General features: G+C 33.4%; 2 protein-coding genes and 1 long non-coding RNA gene across 3 annotated transcripts; 2 read left to right on the top strand and 1 right to left on the bottom strand.

Annotated features, from left to right (window-relative positions):
• Positions 1 to 11,151: 11,151 nt before the first annotated feature.
• Positions 11,152 to 12,236, bottom strand: LOC142524587 (uncharacterized protein At1g76070-like). Its single transcript, XM_075628623.1, has one exon. The coding sequence runs from the start codon at positions 12,046 to 12,048 to the stop codon at positions 11,284 to 11,286; it is 765 nt and encodes a 254-aa protein (XP_075484738.1). The 5' UTR covers positions 12,049 to 12,236; the 3' UTR covers positions 11,152 to 11,283.
• A 1,738-nt stretch (positions 12,237 to 13,974) lies between these two features.
• LOC142524644 (uncharacterized) lies at positions 13,975 to 15,862 on the top strand. The gene is made up of 3 exons (XR_012814930.1): positions 13,975 to 14,870; positions 15,288 to 15,405; positions 15,509 to 15,862. It is a non-coding gene; the product is annotated as an uncharacterized LOC142524644 (long non-coding RNA).
• A 4,422-nt stretch (positions 15,863 to 20,284) lies between these two features.
• Positions 20,285 to 21,768, top strand: LOC142524468 (uncharacterized). The gene is made up of 4 exons (XM_075628472.1): positions 20,285 to 20,671; positions 21,002 to 21,104; positions 21,226 to 21,387; positions 21,471 to 21,768. The coding sequence occupies exons 1-4, from the start codon at positions 20,409 to 20,411 to the stop codon at positions 21,597 to 21,599; spliced, it is 657 nt and encodes a 218-aa protein (XP_075484587.1). The 5' UTR covers positions 20,285 to 20,408; the 3' UTR covers positions 21,600 to 21,768.
• The last annotated feature ends 968 nt before the right edge of the window (positions 21,769 to 22,736 follow it).

The following is a 22,736-nucleotide window of genomic DNA, read 5'->3' on the forward strand; positions in this document are numbered from 1 at the left end:
GCATCACCAACTCAGCCATCTCAGCTCTCGTCACTTGCATCCTCAAATGATACTGGATTGTTCGATTGCACACGATCAAATAACTCTAACTTCAACCCTTTCAAGAAATGCCTCATCTTAGCATGAACATTCGTAGCAATATGTGGCACATATTTCAGCAATGTAGAATATCGAGTCTCATACTCAGCAACAGACATACTACCCTGTCTCAAATCCTCAAATTCTTTCTCTTTCTTTTGTCTGGCTGCTATAGAAAAATATTTATCAAGAAAACGAGACCGAAACACATCCCAATCAACAGTACGGCCCTGAGCTCTCAATCCGGCCTCAGTCGTCTGCCACCACAATAATACATTCCTCGAAAGCTGAAATGTAGCCAATCGTAACCAAGCAGACCTAGTACACGGAGCGGTCACAAATATCTGCTCTATCCTCTCAATCCACTCCTCGGCTCGCTCACCAGTCTCAGAACTATCAAATCTCGGCGGAAGATAACTGCTGAACTGTGCCAAAGTCAACTCACCAGGCAATAAAGGCTGATCTGCAGGTGCCTGTCCCATAGGAGGAGGTGGCAATGGATTTATCTGTCCAAATCCATTGTCAACCTCGTCTGTTTCCTCGTGTGGATGTACCTGTTCTCTAGCTGCCATCACTGGAAATCAAATTGTTAATCATAACATTTAACAATTACAATCCAGTAATCATCATCACACCTTTCGTACGAAAGTACACGCAACTAAAGAACAATCAATCATATCGAGAAATCATCAATAACAAGTCAAATGCACAGACACACGCAGATAATATCGTCATCCAACTCCCTCATCACAAACCCAACTCTTAACCATCCCAGACATCTAACATATGCTCTGATACCACCAAATGTGGCGCCCCAAACCTCGCCACGTAATCATACAACATGTGACGTCATATGCATAAAAAAAAATTTTCGACGACGTAATAATATAATGCATATACGACAAAATAGTACAATCACCACACTATCTACGTCAATGTAGCAGAAACAGTACAATAAATACATACACAACAACTCAAATAAGACAATAAGCTATATTGTCTCTATCTACTATCAACTACATGACTGTTTGACTAGACACACCTAGTCCTTCACCACTATCCTGTCTCACTGCATAGTCCTGTAACCTGTCCAACAGAAACAGCCCCCAAAGGATGAGCATATACAACAATCATCATCGTAATACATAACAGTTATATTAACAACAACATAAGATATAACTGAAATGATAACAGAAATACCCCCTTTGCCGTTTCTGGACAATCAACCATCAACAACCTCAACAACATCACACTGCAACAATAACATCGACGATACGTCGCACCCCAACTCCGGCGACAGCAATATCGTCGAACGAACAACAACATCGACGATACGTCGCACCCCAACACCGGCGACAACAATATCGTCGAACGAATAACATCAACGATACGTCGCACCCCAACACCGACGCGACAGCAATATCATTGAACGAACAACATCAACGTGACAACATCAACGAGACGTCTTCCAACAACGATAACCAACAACATCAACAATAATAACAACAAATATAATACCAAATCACCCAAATACAGTGATTTATCGTCGTTCAACACAATAGTATTCATCAATACTAAACAATAACAACATATGCTCGTACGTCAACACGTACCTGATAATCGAGTATATATACAATCTGGCTATTTCTTTGATCCTGAGGCTTGTGATGTATCTAAATAATTCAACAATAATTATCAGATCATTGTCACCGTATCAACACAGTTATAACAGCCTCAATATATAACATCAAATAGCCCAACAACAATTAATTCAACAAAATATAAAACTCGATTATAAATTCGTATTGTTCAACAATTTAATATTCTGGTGTATTTAATTCACAATATTACCATCAAATACACCATAATTAATTTAACATCAAATAATATGGTATTTTACAACATCCGTCAAATTACGAAAACTTTATATCAACGTGTAGCCTATACTTCGTAGACTCCGAATATATAATCAGAATTAATAACAACTGACAAACAACTCTCCAATCTCAATTCAACGATTAAAAATCCCTAATTAAAACAAATTAGGAATAATTCAAAATAACACTACTATAATCTTCTCTACTTCGTTAAAATCATACACTACTCAACAATATTCAATTTCAGTATGATTTAACAATTTATCAGATTTATTCCAGAAATCGACGAATTTCAAACATCACCAAAACTATAAAATTTATACCTTAAATCGAAGACCTCGTGTCAACGATCTCAGAACTGAAGTCGGTTCGGTCGATTGGATAAACCGATAAGTCCCACGATCGAAAAGAAAATCTGAAAACTCTTTTCTCTCACCTCTCCGTTTCCTATGTGTTAATTCTTCTGGCCAAAGTGAATGAAACTCACGTGAATGTGAGTTTCAAATTTATCCTCGTTTCTTTTTTTTTTTAATAAATATTATATTATATTATATTAATAAAATAATATAATATAATATTTAAAATTTTAACACCGGTATATCTTTTGGACCAGTCAAACGACCAAATTTTTCAAAACTCAAAACATGCAACTTCTATATCTTTCGGTGTTCTACGTTCTATCCAAATTTCAAATCATTTGGACTTCATATGACCAAGATATCACATATTTCTATCGTTAAAAATCATTAATTATTTAGTAATATCACGTTACTAAATCCATAACTTGTGATATTTACTTCAGGCATTACAGTTACCACTTTCAACGGGCTTATTTGACACATTTTTGTGTGATTTTATTGTAGGAAGAAGTTTTCTGCTATTGCGATAAATCTGGGCCAAAAAATGTGATTCTATATCACAATTAAAGTTGTCGATATGATCAGAGTGGAAGAATTAAATAGAAAAATTCAGATGTGGTTTTTGGATAAGACGTGGTCACGTCTTATGACTACTCTTCAGCTGCCTAGGGAGAATCAGAGAATTTTTTATATCAAGGAAGAATACTAGATAGAGTTTTTTTCAATAAAAAACGCTATATTCTTGGAAGATATTTTCTAAGAATTTTTTAATTTTAGTGATTAGGTTATAATTTTTTGTTATTGGGCTTTGATATTTTTTGGACCCAATTTTCCCCTTTTTTTTGGCCTACAAAACTTCCGTGAATAAGGAGGCAATGAAATAACACAAGAAGATATCATCCCACCAAACGCACAGTAGAAGAAACAAGAGGAGGAAATTTTGGTACATGTTAGACGAGCTTATCCCACAAGGAGATCCTACTCCAATATATGAATGTATAGTCGACAGAAATAAAGCTCGTAGAGATTTAATATAATCTTATCTAAGATTCTCATAACCCAAATAACCAACCGGCAATGAATAGGAAAGGTAGAGATTTAATCTAATCTTACCTAAAGTTCTGATAATCCAGAGTCGAACAGATTTAAGGATTCTACAAGTAAAAAACCAGAGTCCTACAGATTTAGGAATCTACATATACGAAATTTTAGTCGTCAAAGGATTAAAGTCACATAGGGACTCTTCTTATATAAATATCATGTTCCAGTAATTGTTTATGCATTTATACATTTACTCATTTTGAACACGCACAATATTCTCTATATTCTCTGACTTGAGTGTCAGACGAGATTACGTCGAAACAACCTTCTGATCTCCTTCTAACGTTCCTGTTTGTATTTTCAGATCTTAAAGTCCGACCCGAACTTTCAAGACGAGATCCAACATCCTAGATGTCCTCACAATTTTCGTAACATAAACAATCTTAACTTCGACTCCTTCATTTAATTTTTTATTTAATATTTGTTAAAATAAGTAGTCAAACTTCATAATTATTTTTAAAGTAATAAGTTGTGCTCCTTAATCATGACTGACTCCTTCATTTTCTTTTTTTTTTCATTTTTTTTAAATAAGGAGCTGAGCTCTTTAACCACTGCCTCGATGGGTATTTTATTTTTTAACCTCGATCAACTATTTAATTAAGAAAATAACCTCCTCATGTGTATTTCAAATACACATGATGAGGTCATTTTCTTAAATAAATAGTTGACCGAGGTTATTTTGCAAATTTTCCCCTGCCTGGACTCGTTCATTTTATTTTTTGTTTTCGAATTTTTTAAAATAAGGAGACAAACTCTTTAATCCCGGCTCTTTCATTTTCCTTTTTCTATTTTTTTTTTTTAAAAAGGAGTGAGATTCTTAACCCGGCCCTTCATTTTTGTTTTTACATTTTTAAAAAGTAAAGAATAGAGCTTTTCGGGGAGACCTTTCATTTTATTTTATATTTTTTTATTATTTTTAAATAAGCAGCCGAGCTCTAATCCGGCTTCGTCATTTTCCTGTTTTGTTACTTTTTAAAAATAAGGAGACGGGCTACTATATATTCTTGGCCCGGTCAATTGGGTGAGTTTAGATAGTCTACATAGTAGAAATGTATAGTTTTTCTTGAGAATAGTTTTTATTTAGATGAGATGAATTCGGGTAGTCTCGCTTGTACTATAAGTAATATTGACCTGGTAGAGCCTGGAAACGTACAGGGGAACAAACCACTCGATTATCGGTGGACAGAGTCTCCGATCACTTAACTTAATATTATCGAGTACCCTGTCTTATCTAGTCAAGGAAGACTCCAAGGTCTGCAAGGAACTGGGCTTCTTATACCGGCTCGTTCATTGTATTTTTTGTTTTCCTATTTTTTAAAATAAGGAGACGAACTCCTTAGTTCCAGATGCTTCATTTTCATTTTTGTTTTTATATATTGTTTTAAAATAAGGAGCAGCCCTCATTAAAAACCCAGTTCACTAATTTTTTTTGTCTTTTATATTTTAAAAAATAAAAAACCAACTCATTAACCCCAATTACTTGATTTAGCTGTGAAAAAATAAAAATTTATGGTAAAAATAAAAATCTCAAACTCTCAAAATTATCAAACTACACACTTTATAATATTTTTCTCTCAACTCAATTGTGATTTTCTTCACAAATGAGAGATCTATTTATAGAAAATCTTTACAAATAATCCAAAAATAAATTCATCACTAACTACATCATCACACACTAATTTTCAATATTTACAACTCTTATTTTCAACATTCAAATATTCAATACATATATTTTAAATATTATTTTTCAACACTCCCCCTTGTGATGATGATCATAATGATTATCTTCATTACAGTGTTTTTATACTGACTCGTTAAAAACCTTACTAGGAAAAACTCATTGGGATAAAAACCATAGTAAGGGAAAAAGAGTGCAGTCACGTAAACTCCCCCTCATGTTGACACGAACAATTCTTCACAAATTTCGTAGATTGCGCATCCCAATATTATATATGTTTTTTCTGAATATTTTCGTAGGAAGTGTCTTTGTGAAGAGATCTGATGAGTTTTCACTTGATTGAATGTGACTAACATCAATATATTTATTCTTCTCAAGCTTCTTGGTGAATGCGAATAACTTAGGATGAATATGTTTAGTTCTGTCGCTTTTTATGTATCCTTCTTTCATTTGAGCAACACATGCAGCATTATCTTCATATAGTATCACATGCTTCTCGTCAAATGATAATCCGCATGAGATTTGGATATGTTGGGTCATTGATTTTAACCACACACATTCACGACTTGCTTCATGTAGTGCAATAATCTCGACATGATTTGATGAAGTTGTTACGAGCGTTTGTTACTGTGAACGCCAAGAAATTGCAGTGCATCCACGAGTAAATACATATCCAGGTTGGGAACGTGTCTTGTGTGGATCAGATAAGTATCCAGCATCAGCATAACCAATTATACTTGGATTAGCATCTTTTGAATACAAAAGTCCCAAGTCTGTCGTTTCCTCGTAGATAACGGAATATAAGTTTAATTCCGTTCCAGTGTCTCTTTGTTGGATATGTGCTAAATCTTGCCAATAAATTTATGGCAAAAGATATATCAGACCTTGTACAATTTGTAAGATACATAAGGGCACCAATAGCACTTAGATATGGTACTTCTGGACCAAGAATATCTTCATCATCTTCACATGGACGGAATGGATCTTTTTCTATGTTTAATGATCTAACAACCATTGGAGTACTTAAAAGATTTGATTTATCCATATTAAAACGTTTAAGGATCTTTTCTGCATAATTTGTGTGGTGAACAAACATTCCACATTCTTTTGTTCAATTTGTAAACCCAGACAATACTTGGTTTTTCCAAGATCCTTCATTTCAAATTCTTCATTCAAATATGACACAACTTCTTGAATTTCCTTATTCGTTCCAATGATGTTTAAATCATCAACATATACAGCAATAATTACGCATCCGGATGTTGTTTTCTTAATAAAAACACAAGGGCATATTGAATTATTTACATATCCCTTTTTCATCAAGTGATCACTTAGCCGATTATATCACATTCGGCCGGATTGCTTTAACCCATATAATGATATTTGTAATTTCACAGAATAACATTCTCTGGGTTTTGAACTTTGTGCTTCAGGCATTTTAAATCCTTCAGGGATTTTCATATATATATTATATCAAGTGATCCATATAAGTAAGCTGTAACAACATCCATAAGACACATTTCTAAATTTTCAGATACCGCCAAGCTAATCAAATACCGAAACGTAATTGCATCCATCACGGGAGAATATGTTTCTTCATAATCAATTCCAGGCCTTTGAGAAAAACCTTGTGCAACAAGTCGAGCTTTATATCTTACTATTTCATTTTTCTCATTTCGCTTTCGAATAAAAACCCATTTGTATCCAACAGATTTTACACCTTCAGGTGTAAGGACTATAGGTCCAAAAACATTACGTTTATTTAGCGAATCCAATTCAACCTGGATGGATTCTTTCAATTTATCCAATCCGCCGATTTTTACATTCACCAAAAGATTTTGGTTCATGATCTTCATTATCATTTATGATGTCGATTGCCACATTATAAGATAATATATCATCAATTTCTTCTGTATCTTTTTGGTTCCATATTTTTCCAGTATTAATGTAATTGATAGAGATTTCATGATTCTCGTCAGTTTGTGTTTCTGACAGAATATTTTGCATCATCATGTGTTTCTTCAGGAACATCATTCTCTATTTTGTGATCATCATGTGTTTCTTCAGGAACATCATTTCTCTTTTGTGATCATCGTGTTTCTCTATAAATTTTCTTTTTCGAGGATTTTTATCCTTGGAACCAACTGGCCTTCCACGCTTCAGGCGTTTAATGACATCATGAGTATCTTCAATTTGTTTCTTTGGAATTTCAATTCGAGCAGGGGCATTTGCAGCATGTATATATGATTTAGTTACCCCTTTTATGTCATGCAAATGCATCTGGTATTTGATTGGCTATTCTTTGCAATGTGTACAATTTGCTTGTACATCCTTTTCACATTGTTTTGTTCTTGGATCCAGATGTAACAATGATGATACATGCCATGTAATTTCCTTTTCGGTATGTTTCTGTTCTCCCCCTAACATTGGGAAGATTTCCTCATTAAAATGACAATCAGCAAAACGTGCTGTGAACACGTCGCCTGTCTGAGGTTCAAGATATCGAATGATTGATGGACTATCATAACCGATATAAATTCCAATCTTTCTTTGAGGTCCCATTTTCTTTCGTTGCGGTGGTGCAATAGGCACATACACCATACATCCAAAAATTCTCAGATGAGAAATGTCTGGTTCTTTACCAAATGCAATCTGCAATGAGGAGTATTTATGATATGCACTTGGTCTGATGCGAATTAATGAAGCAGCATGTAAAATTGCATGTCCCCATATAGAAATAGGGAGCTTTGTTTTCATAATCATTGGTCTAGCAATCATTTGCAGACGTTTAATCAATGATTCAGCCAATCCATTCTGTGTATGTACATGAGCAACAGGATGCTCAACAATGATTCTCATAGACATACAATAATCATTGAAAGTCTAGGAAATAAATTCACCAGCATTATCAAGTCTAATTTTCTTGATTGTATAATCGGGAAATTGATTCATCAATTTATTATTTGAGCAAGTAATCTTGCAAATGCAACATTTCGAGTTGACAATAAACATACATGTGACCATCTGCTGGAGGCATCAATCAATACCATAAAGTATCTGAATGGTTCACATGGTGGATGGATTGGTCCACAAATATCACCCTGAATACGTTCAAGAAACATTGGTGATTCAGTTTGGATTTTGGCTAGTGATGGTCTTATAATAAGTTTTCCAAGAGAAGATGCTTTACATTGAAACTTATTATTCTGAAAGATCTTCTGGTCTTTCAACGGATGACCATGTGTATTTTCTATAATTCTTCGCATCATTGTTGAACCAGGATGTCCTAATAGATCATGCCAATTGATCAGTATTGAAGAATTATCGACTACCATGCTTGATTCAATTGGACTTATATATGTATAATGCAATCCAGTAGGTAGCATTGGTAAGTTTTTCAACTACATATTTCTTTCCTGATTTGTATGTGGTAAGACACATATATTTCTCATTCCCTTCATTCATTGTTTGAGTATCATACTCATGGAAATATATATCATTAAAACTCAACAAATTTCTTTTTGATTGTGGTGAATACAAAGCATCATTGATCAAAAATTTTGTACCATTAGGTAACCAAAATTGTGCTTTACCACATCCTTTAATCAAGTCTGCAGAACCTGATATTGTATTCACCATTGTTTTTGTTGGTTTTAATTCCAAGAAATATCTTTTATCTCGGAGGATAGGTGTGCGTTATACTACTATCGGGTATGCAAACTTCAGCTTTGTTCATAGCATTTTCCATGTTTGAACTTCAAAAAAAAATATGCAATGAAATAAAATTACTGACAATATATTTATAAAAATAAAATACAATACAATACATATGTAAAAAATATAACACGCGATAAAACATTATCATACGGGTACATAAAATATTTTACATATTTATTCCACCAGCAAATTGATCATTGTCTGAGAAATCAATCAGAAAATCTCCAGCATCAAAATGAGTTGAATCACTCAAAGGTTCACTCTGTTCAGTGAAGTTGGTCTCCTTTTCTTTCTCATTTATTGATTCTTTATAAAGTTTACAAAGGTGATCAGGGGCTCGACAAATACGGGACCAATGTCCTGGAGTACCACATTTGAAACAAGAACTTTCAAATCTTTTTGAGTGATTCTCATTAACACTCATATTTTCATGATGTCTTTTCTGTGGATGGTTTGGGATACTCTTTTGAGATGAGTTATGGAAGTAACTATCTCGATTATTTTCAAAACCACGGCCGCGTCCACGACCACGACCACTTCCACGTCCACGTCCACGACCATGACCTCGATTTCGCCATCGACCAAAATCTTGTCTATATCTTTGATTTTGGTTTCCAGATTTAAATTCATTTTTGTTTACGACATTTACTTCAGGAAATGCCGTTGAACCAGTGAGTCGTGCCTGATGATTTCTTATTAACAGCTCATTATTCTTTTTCGCCACAGGAGACAGGCGATAAGTTCAGAATATCTCGAAAATCCACGCACTCTATATTGTTGTTGTAGAGTTATATTCGATGCGTGAAAAGTGGAAAATGTTTTTTCAATGCCCACAAAATTTCAATTGCGAGATTATTCTATACATCGTCAAGTTGTAATAATTGACTCTATTAAAATCTTGGAATCTCAACGTATTCCATTCATCCCTGGCGGTCGGAAGTATAACTTCCCTTATATGTTCGAATCTTTATTTTAATCCCTTCCACAAAGCCATGGGATCTTTTTCAATTAGATATTCACATTTCAATCCATCGTCGAGATGTCGACGTAAAAAATATCATGGTTTTTGCCTTTTCTTGTGATGTCGATATACCATTTTCTTTTATGGTCTCACTTAGACCCAATGACTCAAGATGCATTTCTACATCGAGAGTCCATGACATATAATTTTTCCTCGTAATATCAAGAGCAATGAATTCGAGCTTTGTCAAGTTTGACATGGTGGTACTAAAAAAATTACTATGCATTTTATTAGTTAATGAATATTGCAATACAAAGTAATTGATAAACAACAAGTACAAGCATTTGTAAAAATAAAGAAAACACACGAAGATGATATTATCCAATAAATACAAGACTCGTGAGTATGATAATCAAAATAATTAAAAATATCCTTGAGAAACCCATCTTCTTTTTTCTTCGAAAATTTGATGAAGAATAATTTTTAGAGAAGAAGTGAAAGTTGGAGTGATTGAATGTGTTTGTGAGATCATATTTATACGGCAAAAACTAACCGTTTTGTTACCGTTGGTGTACAAAAAATAAATGTATGCATTTGTATAATTTTATGGTAATAATATGATGTATATAATATTAGTCATGTTTAAATAATTATGTATATCATATCACACTATTATAATGCGGTGTCACAAGTTATTTTGTTTAAAAACCTTATAGGTATACTTGTCGTATCCCTTACCGGGATTGTAGGATGTCGTCTTAACATCCTCACAGGATTTATAACAAGTTTTTGAAAAATTATTTTTATTATTTCTGAATAACATTATATTATATATTAAATATATACACAATAAATAAATAACAGTAAAATAAATATTATTACTTTTGTTACATTTTTCTTCTGTTTGGAGCTTGGAAAAATACGGAAGACTTTTAGAGCTTCGTGCTGATAACGTGTTGTGAAAAAGTAAAAATTTATGGTAAAAAGTAAAAATCTCAAACTGTCAAAATTATCAAACTACACACTTTATAATATTTTTTTCTCAACTCAATTGTGATTTTCTTCACAAATGAGAGATCTATTTATAGAAAATCTTTACAAATAATCCAAAAATAAATTCATCATTACCTACATCATCACACACTAATTTTCAATATTTACAACTCTTATTTTCAAGATTCAAATATTCAATACATACATTTTAAATATTATTTTTCAACGGATTTCATTTTTTTCATATAAATATTAATTAGGAAATGGGCTCATTAAAACGGACAATTCACCATTCATTGGTGTGGAGCCCATATACTCAAGGTGTACGTACACCATAGCATGTGCAAACTTATTTTTGAATTAGAAGGCAAAAAATAATAATAGGAAAAGACAAAATTCCAACTTTATACATGTATCTCAATCGTGATATTGACTAAATCATTACATAAACCTAATCTATGACAAGAAAATAAAATCACGAAAAAGTTTATAGATTAAAAGAGAGACTTTTTACTGTTTTTATTGTGCTTTAATCAAGTTTAGCTGGAGAGGCTTTGGCTGAGCCATGGTTCTCCTCTTCCACAAATTGATCTCCTTCCTCGGCTCCAAAGTCAACCCGGCTCCACTTCCAGACACCAGCATCGGCGCCGAGAAAGGGATTATTATTGCGTCATATTCTTCATCACTCTCTTCGTCAGAGTTGAAATCTACGTCCTCCTCCGGTGCAATTCGTGCAGTTGTCCAATCAAAATCGGCGAAAGTATCACGACTACTGGCGAATCTCCGGATCTCGCTCAAGCTCGGCGCCCTGTCAGGTAGCGGCGGCTTCGCTTTATCGGTTGACGCGTCTGACCTTCTTGTCGCGCTGAAAACTCTCCGAATCCCCTGTGGCTTCTTCTTCAGCTCAGTCACAGGGAGCTCAGGCCTAGTTTTGCTGTTTCTCTTGAGTTCTGGAGATGAAACGGGTCTGAGATCGAAATCTTTCGGTAAAGAAACTCGTTTATTCTTGCATACTTTATTCTTGTGCTTGATTTGACCCATGCATGACACTTTTGGTGAAGTGGGCTCCTGTGTTTCCGAGTTCTTGGAATTTCGTCTGGCTTCAACCGGAATCATGGAGATGCCTTTATTAATCTTGGCTCTGAGCTTGTTTACGTTAAAATCGGGCCAATTGGCTCGGCCCGGGCTAAACGGAGGTGGATTCTGGAATGAAACCGACGCCTGTGCTACCTTCGGCAGAAAGTTAAAAATCTTGTTCTTCGATTTCACCGCTGCCTTCTCCATTTGCTGAATTCTAAACTTAAAATATGATGTTTTAGAGTTGAGGTTTTTATAGATGAGGGTATCGTATCGTGTTCACAAGATGGAAATAGGGTTCCAAATTTGACATTTTCAAGAAAAATATGACAAATCATAACATTAGTCAAATGCAAAAATACGACGGAGAGAGAAACAAGTTGTGCCCACCCTCCAAAATTAATTAAATGAATAATAGGCGTAAGAATATGAATATATTTTTAATAGAAAATATATAATATATGTATCACTATTTCTTTCAAAAAAATAGTAATTTCCGGAAATTAAAACATAGAATCCCATGGAAAATTAGTTAAAAAACATTGTGTGCTATACATATATATACAATTAATTTCAAATTTAATTTATTGATGAGTAATTCTCCCTGTTATTTATCGAAAATTAACAAGGTCCATTGACACAAGTGATTTAATAATTAAATTAAATTATAGAAAAATATTGGTCAAAGCTTTCCTGCGTGCCATTTATTTTTGTCACGTGTTTTCCGAACGCAATTTGCAAATTTTGAAAATAATAAATTTGACATGGCTATTCAAATTTCGATTACAGTACCATTCTCAAATAATTGAAGCAGACATTAATAATTTAATATTATTAGTATTTGCAAAAGTTGAAATTCATAAATTTGCACGTGATGCTTCTTTTTAGAAATAATAAAAAAAGAATAATAAAATTTGTTTTCCACATGTATTATTTTTTATTTTCTTATATTTATTTCATGGGACTACAATTGTAACTGTACATTTTAATGTTCCCTTTTTCCCTTGATAATTCACTTGTCATTTTGTCTTTATTGATTTATTATTATTTGTGTTTTGTAAATTAAACTTGACTCTTTGGATTGATTCTCGTCATATGAAACAAGAAGAAAAAGGTAGAAATGCTACTAATTAAACCTCTGTAAAAATTGAAAAAAGGAATTATAAGAATACTCGACATTTACAAAAATATTCGATCGCCTATATATGGAATTGTTTGTTGGAATTTCAATATAGGGAATTAAAAAAATAATATAAGTTGAGCGGCCTCGCATAAGGTGCCGAAAATTGTCACGATTTGATAATTAATTTAAAATTTTGAAAGAAGTCAACACATACTGCGCCAAACTTGGAACGTTTATTTACTATTATCTGTGACGTTAAAGGGAGAAAATTACTCTGAGTATCAAGCCAAAATGTAAGTTTTGCCGGCTTGATGGCTACATTTTATTTCCGTATATTTCTTTGAAAATACAAGTTATGGTATGTAGTGTACAATGTATAGGTTGGGAACGAGGAGAGATGTGTGTTATCCAATTACGGGTAATTTTGACATTTGATTAAAAAAATTGGTATTATAATCATTCTTAATAACATAATATAGTTTTAAAAATTGCAGTTTTTTCTCACACCTCTTCACAATTTATAAATTTAATCACTTCTATGTTAAGTACGCATGTTATCTGTTTGATATTATTATCGTTATAAATTGTAAGAGAATTGTGTTTTGTTCAAATATTAAGTTACTCATTATACTAAAATATGAGTTAAATACTTGACAAAAAATTGTGTGAAACGATCTCACGGGTCGTATTTTGTGAGACAGATCTCTTATTTAGGTCATCCATGAAAAATATTACTTTTTATGGTAATAGTATTACTTTTTATTGTGAATATCGGTAGGGTTGACCCATCTCACAAATAAAGATATGCGATATCGTATCACAAAAGACATATTCTAAATATATATAGTATTTCCTAAGTTGGTCTGGCTTGCTTATAAATTTATCAAGTCTAAGTAGTATTTCCAAAATTAAAGAAACTTCCATTTAAAAATAAAATAAATAAAATTTTAAAATAAGTTGGGCCAGCACAACTATTAGGCTCCGTTTTCCTACATATCCATTGACCATTATCCACCACAGCATCCAGTTTGAGAACTTGTTTCCCAGATGTCAGTCTGCCTCGCACTTTCAAGTACTCACTGGGTACGGTTCTGTCAATCCTATCCAATTTTTTTATTACTGTTTGTATTAACACTGATTCTGCGAGTGTGTAGCTACGCAGTTTTTGTCGAGGGGAATCCCATGCATTTTCAATTCCTGGATTGTCAGGCACTTGACTGAGGATTGAGGAAGCTTATGTGGTATCTCAATCTTGATCAGTTAAGGTTATATATATTTGGTCAGAGTATGCCTGTTTTGAAAAATTTCGTTTTGTTGCTGTGAATTCGAACTGATTTTGCATAGTTTCTGGTCAAAGCTTAAATTTTGGTCCCCAAGGATCATACTAATTCTTACTTGCAAATGATATTTGAATTTGATTCAACTACTTTCAAAATTTCTATTTCGTGTTATAAAAAATAGCATTTAAATTGTCTGGGCAGAAAGCACGACCCAGAATTGGAGTGGAGAAAATGAACTCAAAGCATTAGGTTTGTTAGATTTTTGTGTTTAATTTTTACTCTTCAATCATTCCGGAAGTTATTTATTCAGGAAGGTGAAAAGATGGTTCTCGTATGGTTGGACACACCATATAACCAAGCAGCGTATGGACTTGTGGACAAACTAAGTGAGTAGTCACTGATTAACCTAGTCTTGAATGTCTTGCTCGTGAGATCAGCAGGCGCAGTTGGATTAATATTTGAGAGTATCCTTTATGTTTAAATTCTTCCGTTGTTGGTTGTGGTGAGAGAGCCAACAAAATAGCCAATATGTTCCATTCAGTCTTTGGGTATCCGCTACGATCTTCGTGTCGGTGTTCAATCGAATTCTACTCTCGACTCAAACCTTCCCGAGAATCATAGATGTGGTAAGAATTATGTTATGCGATATGAAGTCCAAGACATAGATTTTAAGATGCTCGAAGGATTACTCTTATTTAGATGTTATATTTTTTACTCAAATGTCTTAATCTTCTTTAGACAATAGTTGCATTTATATATATTTATTAAACAATGTAGTTGCATTTATGTTAGTATTACATGCAGCTTCATCAATGATAAATTTACAATCCACGTCTTTGCTTCTTGGACCATACCAAAACATGATCTTCAGGATAATCTATCTATTCGGCCGTTTTTATTAAAAGATATTTCAAGGTACATCTACATCCATTGGACTTAGCCCAATTTTTTTTTACCTAATATTTCAGCTTGACCTTCATTGATTTGGATTATGAACATAAGGTACATATTTCAGTATTTTAAATCTGTTTATTTGCTTGTAGGATTCTTTCTCCTTTTCTTTCGGCAGTTGCTTGCCTTCAGCCGTTGCTTTCAGGTAGTAGTCACTCAGATCCTCGAGAAAACGTATCTGATTACTTATGGAAGACTTTTCCGGTTCAAGTAAGATAATAGAAAGAGAGAAAATACTGTGTGTCTAGAGTTAGTGAATTTATTAATGAATAAATCGATGGAGAAGAATAAAGTCCTGATTTGCTATGTCTAGATTCTCAGAATCTCGGACCTCCCAGGGGATGTCGGCCACCTCTTTCTGATTGACATGATTATGGGTGTATGGAAGGTCAACCGAGATGAGGGATGACCTCCCACCAACTTCATGTGCATGAGGTCATGAACTCCTGACGAGCTCTGTCGTGAAGATGACTCTCCTGAATTTTCTGAATACCGGGCCCAAATCCACTTGGACTATCAAGAGTGAGCCGAACCCATCTCCGGGGTATCAATGATGATGTTTTGGTGTTGTATTTCCAAAAGTTGTGATTTATCTTTTTACAAACTCTTACATTCCTGGGAGCATGCCTGCCGAGACTTTTTTTTTTTTTTTTTGGCGTACCCCTTCCCCGGGTTTTATTATTATTATTATTATTTTTATCAAATTTACTTTCTTGTGTTCTATAGAATCAATTGCCACAAAAATTGGTTGAGAAGCAAGCCTCCCTGATCATTAATAAAGAGATCTATACATCTTAGCTTAGTTGCTAATATTCTGCTATAGGTTGGTTTTATTTCATCTTATGAATTTGTTCATGCCATATTATGATACCAGAAACATGGAAAACTCGTTCGTGAGTCGTATTTACAAAATGATTTTCTTAATCTGTGTGAAAAACATACAATCTTTTATATTGGAACGAAAGAATTACATTTTTTATCGCGGTAAATTTAACGAATATTAGCCAGTGGATGGTAAACTCATTCGTGGAGCCGTATTCACTTCCAAAAACTAGATTTGAAAGTTGACGCAACAAATTTTTTTTTTTTACTTAGCGACGGTTTATTCCAAAACTCGCAAAACATATTGTGATGGTTTACCAAAACTCCAAAAACGGTTTAGCGACGGAACATAACACCATCGCAAACATATTGCGACGATTTATCAAAACTCGTCGCTAATTGAAAACCGTCGCTAATTCGCGACGGATTTGATATAAACCGTCGCCAATTTAGCAACGGAATATGACCAAACCGTCGCTAACTAGCGACATTGTTTGAATAAACTGTTGCTAATTAGCGACTGAATATGACCTAATTAACGACGGATTAGTCTAAAACCGTCGCTATTTAGTGACGATTGTTTTCATATTCCGTCGCTAATTGTTTCTTTTTTTAAAAAAAAATGTTGTTTTATAATTTCTTAAAAAATATTATTTTTATAATTATTTATACAAATTTTTAAATAATCTCATGACTCATCTAAATTAATGATTTTAAAATTTGTAAATAATGCATGAAACGATTAAAACTTTCAATAATAAGCAAAAAACAAAATAGCCTAAGAGAGAAAAATATATCACAAAATGTGAAGAGGTGTGGAAACTCTGTATGCATTCCCACCCGTAAATTCCTATTTATTGTTCTTTTCAGATTTTCAAGAAAATTAGCTAACAATGACGTTATTATACTTACGAGAGTATTTATGAATCCAGCAAGCGTATAACTTTCGAATACTCCCTCTTTCAATTAGAATTTTTTAAAGTAACAAAACTACAAAATAATGCAAGTTTGTTTAACTTGAAATATGACTGCTTACGCCAAGTAATAGGAGATAGTCTCGATTAATTTTAAAATATATTAGACAAATTAAGTTTTTGTTAAGTTACTCAAAAAATTATGTATGAAAATTAATTCACCTTCTCCGATTAGTCTGATATTAATGCTATATTTCAGGAAGAATCCACTAATTAATTAAAATTGCGTCACAAATTCAAGTTATAACCCGAATTATGATGCATCTCTTGCCAAAAAAAAAAAAAAAATTATGCCACATTTTAACAAGAAACTGAGCTTACCAAATTAAAAGATGAAAAATTCTAGAATGAAGGTGATTGAGAACTAACCATTTAAATAATTACTCGGTTAATGCATAATTAATTAATTGGATATTCAATTATAATAATGTGGGTTGCCTAATAAGTACGGCGCTGGGCTGTAATGATCTTGCAATTAGCAAAATACAACTCACTCAAGTAAATGTGCCATTGAATGAGTGCATTATGGCATCCTTTCATCACCACACCATTTAAGAAAACTCCCTCGTCCCATTCATTTAGGATGTATTTCCTTTTTCCTCCGTCCCAATTATATAGTCCAATTTCCGTATTTAGTGTTCTCTTTTCAAATTTTTTTAAATTAATTTACCTCTATTAAATTAATATCATTAACTTTTTATACAAATTTTTTTTTACATTGTTAAAATCTTCATTAAACAAAAACAAAGACGAAATTAATTCCTTTAACCTTTGTTCATGCATCTTCGTCGTTCGTCTCATTTTTATCGTGTCATGCTGTGACCAAAGTTTTGACAAGTGGTAGATTGCGGAATTTAATTTCTTAAAAGTACATATATAATTCATTCAAAATAAAAATTATTTGAAAAAGTCGGAAAATGTGACAACTTTCAGGAAAAATTAATGTACAAAGAGAATATGAGTGAAATAAATTTAGTTCCTTCTCGTCTTCTTAGATGCACAAAAATTCGACTACAAAAAACAATCAAAACCAAAATTGAACTGCTGATGTTTACTTTTTTCGAGAGAAATACAAATCCTTCTTCTTTCTAAACTTCAACATGGATCATTTTACGGCAGGTTGAAGAATTCGGATCCAATCTTGGCCCGACAGACCGGGCAAAAGGGTTGTTTGGACAACCAGGTATGAATACAATGCAGATGAAATCCATGGTGGCAACCTGGAATCAGTTTCGCGGGTTGCTCACCCTCGATTTCGTCTAAACAGATAGCACAATCCGAGCCCAGAACCAAGTCCTTTCCGGTGACGTTGGGGAGCTTTTCAAGATCCGAAGCCGAAAGCCCGTTCTGTTGATTGGGTTTCACCGGCGACTGGAACCCCTGGTTGTTACCGTTTCCATTGTTGGTGCCTGCTGCATAGCACAGCAAACAGATGTATACCATGAACACCGCTGCCATCCCGGCGCACGGTAGAAACAGAGCAAGAAAGATGGAAACGAGCATTTTGGGTGTGCTCTGATTTTATGGAGGGTTTAGCGTTGCGCACACCATGGCTGATGGAAGAAACGCAAAGAAAAACGACAGGGTTTTATATGGCGGGGGTCCGGGCTAAAAGGACTGTTTGGCTCTGGCCCATAAACGTATATATATATATATATATAAAAGTGTCTTCTTCTTAAAAAAATTATAGTGTTTTTTATTATATAAATGTCAGTCCTTCTCTCTCATATATTTGCGTTTATTTATATTTTCACACAGTTTAATAAAAAAAACTATTGAAAAAATAAGTTTTGTGAATAAAATTATCATGTTACTCTTGTTTAATTAATGTTTTAATATGATATAAAAATTTGTTGGAAATAATTAATGTATCTAATGAATATGTAGATCGGTAAACTATTAAATATAGAGATTTGATTATATATATGAGACAATAAAAATATATAGATATTTGATTATATATTTAAGAAATGTGACTGACGGAAGGGGAGGGGTATTTATTTTGTTGGTCAAAAAATGAGGTGATGAAATAGGGAATAAGTGGCATTGATTTCAGGAGTAAGTCTCATGTGAGATCGTCTCACGAATTTTAATAAGTGAGACGAGTCAACCCTACCCATTTTCACAATAAAAAGTAATACTCTTAACATAAAAAAATAATACTTTTCATGAATGACCCAAATAAGAGACCCGTTTTACAAATACGACTCGTGAGACCGTCTCACACAAGTTTTTAAATGATTTTCAGGTATGAAATGACAAACTACGAGTAATGAAAAGACGAAAAGAAATTGTTTTGGCAGTTTTACGAGGCTGACGTTCCTTGAATGCCAAGGATAACAAGACAAACACGATCTGTACACACGGGCTTTTACATTTTCGGCAAAAAATGATTATATTTGATTTTCGGGCCAATCCATGAAATCATATTACATTCAATGAATTTTTATAAGACATATCACTAATTACAACATGAAAAAATAGAATTTAAATTATTACATTTTCCATGCATATTCTGAGATTAAATTTAAGATCAATTTATCATTCCATTTACTAACTACTCTATACATATCAGACAATGGCATTATAATCTATTTTTTTTAATAAAAAAAGTAGAAATCGGAATGGAACTTGTAAGTCTTTAATGGTGGAACCATACGAAATACAAATTTGAGTTTGATTTTTCAAAGACGAATCTAATTTCAGTGCATAATTCCAAAAATCAAAAGTATTAATGTGATCAAATTTTTGATATGCTTCTTATTGTGATCGAGTTTTAATGGAATCAAATGTGCTAAATCTATCGCTTTTGACATATAAATTTTAAAAAAAATAAAAAGGTCGGATTGATTATTTTTAGAAGAAAAAAATGTACCATGAAATAAATGGATCATTCAATGATCTTAATGAATGGAGGTTGAAACAGTAGACAATTTTTTTTACCAATGAAACTGACATTTAAAAAGGTGATTATGAGCTAGCTAGCACATTGTCACATCATTATATTTTCCTTATATTCCCTCTCACCACGAAAATCTAAAAATAAAAAATAAAATCATTGGAGTCGTGACTAATATGTAAATTAATGATTTCAAAATAATTTATTTGATAATATTAGGTGAAACATCAAGACCAAAACGAATACTTTACATCAAATCATTTGTGGAATAAAATTCTATAGATGAAAAGAATCCCTTCGCTTCACACCCACGCAATTTAATAAAAAAAAAAGTAAAAACTTTTCGTTTTTCCTTTATGACAGAAAGAATGCCACTTTTTTAATCGAATCTACACAACAAATTAAATATAGCTTAACTCGATGTTTTCCCTTTAAAAACACTTGGTAGGTTGCTAGTCGCCCGCCAAGTGCTGACAAGCATATTACCTCAAGTAAATCAAAGAGCTTGGTATTAAGGCATGGATTTCGGCTGTGGTAGCTCAAGAATTTTCGGTTTCTTTCTTCTGTTGATATTCTTTCCGATCATATGTCAGCCCCAGATTCCGGCTGAGCAGGACGGGTTTTGGTTTGGGAAAAGACAAGGCCCGGAAAAGTCCATACATGTGGAGGCGTTCTTTGATCCAGTTTGCCCCGACAGCCGGGATTCGTGGCCGGATCTGAAGAAAGTCGTTCAGTACTATGGCTCTCGTGTTACGCTGGTCGTTCACACTTTCCCTTTGCCGTAAGTGAATAATAGTCATTCCCCATCGGATATTCATTCCCAATTACTGAGAAATTTTGGAAGTTAAGTGGATCTCATATATTCAAATTTCTATTTTTTATGATTTATGACTAAGAATTCGATATTCAAATTTGTTACAAAATATGCTCCTAAATTGACACCGACAGTGCTAGAGTCAAGAACTCAGAAGATAAAAAAATCGATCTTCAAAATTTTCAAGCTAATTAAATTAAAAATAATAAAGAAAGTTTGCAGGTTAAGCAACCGAGATTGATATACAATTTCTATAGAAAATATACATCAGATTTAGTATCTGTATATATCTTGCAGGTACCACGACAATTCCTTTGCCTCTTCACGTGCATTGCATATTGTGAATAAGTTGAATGCCACAGCCATCTACAATCTATTGGAGGCTTTTTTCGACCATCAAGTAAGAAGTAATCACTCTGTAAAAAAAAGCATAGAATATTTTATAATATTAGCTTTTTCATTATAGATTACAGTATTATGTTATGAGAATGTTAAATTTAATTTGAAAACATTTGGCACAGGAACGATTCTATGGTGCATCGACGTTTAACATGTCCAGGGCATCCGTCGTGGACGATATAGTAATGTTTGTGACGGATGAACTCGGTGCTTCGTTCCATTCGGCGATCAAATCGGGCTTCACAGACTCCAAAACCGATCACGCAACAAGAGTTGCTTTCAAGGTAAAATGTTATGTTTTACACTTGCATTGTATTGGTAACATAGAACAGAAGATGGATGTAACAAAATTATTTTTTGTTTGCAGTATGGTTGCTTACGAGGGGTTTACGGCACACCTTTCTTCTTCATCAATGGATTCCCCGTGCCGGATGCAGGATCGCCGCTGAACTACGGAAAATGGAGGAAAATTATTGATCCTTTGGTTACCAATTAAAATATCGGCTTAGAAACAATAACTGTGAACAATATAAATTCACTATTAAGTGTATATTTCTTATGCTCGATATATGTGTTTTTACAAGCTGCTTAAGCGACAAAACCCGAAGCAGCATAAGTCTCACTCTTTGAGATAATTAATATTAATACTAAATTGTTCGTCTGTTTTGAGATGTCGTTCGTCGCATGTTTTTTTTTTTGGAAGAAAATTTCATTAATAATTGGAAGAATTACAAAGATCATTTAAATGTTCAATCAAACCATGTGAAAATCTCAAAATAAATAGAAGGAACTAACATAGAAACGAGCAGCTTGAGCAAGAGCATGAGCTGCTGTATTTGTTCGTCTATAAACAAACTGAACCTAGATCGAGGGCCCTAAATCGTTGGTCGCATGTTTAGAGAAACATATTTTGTGCATATGGATGGATACTTGAGGGATGTATGCCTGTAATGTATGGTAAGGTCCCTAAATGTTCCAACATCCACCAATATTCTACCCAGGCTTTAATATTTGCAAAATATATATTTCTTTTTTGAATATTTTAAATTTGTTGCATATCAAATCTCAAATGGACTCTGATCAAAAGATAAAGTTCTAAAGTAAATTTCAAGGGAGCAAACATAAGGACACGCCATGTAATTCTACATTAATGTGAGCATGGTGCATGGCCATCTCTTGACGTATCAGACGTCGTTGGTCGCATGTTTAGAGTAAACTTATGATATGTTGGGCGTTTATTTATGAACATTTTATGAGCATCGTAAGAAGATATTCACATGAACATCTATTGAATGTATGTGTTGTATTAAATGCTTGCAAGATGTTTATATGGATTTGGATCCTCTGCTGTGGCTGAACATGTGCTGTGCTGTTTTTTAACGAGATGATCAACGTCTGACAATTTTTCAAATTTTTGTAATGTCCATCAGATGATTAACTGACCATCTCGTGTAAAAAGTACACATCAATATGTACCGTGTTTTCAACTACAGCAGAGGATCCAAATCCATGTTTATATGCATATGAATCTCTCGTGGAATATCACATAAGTCAAATTTTGAGAAACATGAGACATTAAATACTTACAAGATGTAACGTTAATAAGATTCGTCCAACATATCAAAATTATATA

This window comes from Primulina tabacum, chromosome 14, assembly GCF_025594145.1.
Source record: "Primulina tabacum isolate GXHZ01 chromosome 14, ASM2559414v2, whole genome shotgun sequence".
Taxonomy (NCBI): domain Eukaryota; kingdom Viridiplantae; phylum Streptophyta; class Magnoliopsida; order Lamiales; family Gesneriaceae; genus Primulina; species Primulina tabacum.

Bases quoted from the DNA above. Each gene is read 5' to 3' on its own strand.
- LOC142524587 (XM_075628623.1), bottom strand. From the start codon at position 12,048: ATGGAGAAGGCAGCGGTGAAATCGAAGAACAAGATTTTTAACTTTCTG.
- LOC142524468 (XM_075628472.1), top strand. From the start codon at position 20,409: ATGGATTTCGGCTGTGGTAGCTCAAGAATTTTCGGTTTCTTTCTTCTG. The intron at 20,672-21,001 runs GTAAGTGAATAA...TATATCTTGCAG, and splicing joins GTTCACACTTTCCCTTTGCC to GTACCACGACAATTCCTTTG. The intron at 21,388-21,470 runs GTAAAATGTTAT...TTTTGTTTGCAG, and splicing joins CAACAAGAGTTGCTTTCAAG to TATGGTTGCTTACGAGGGGT.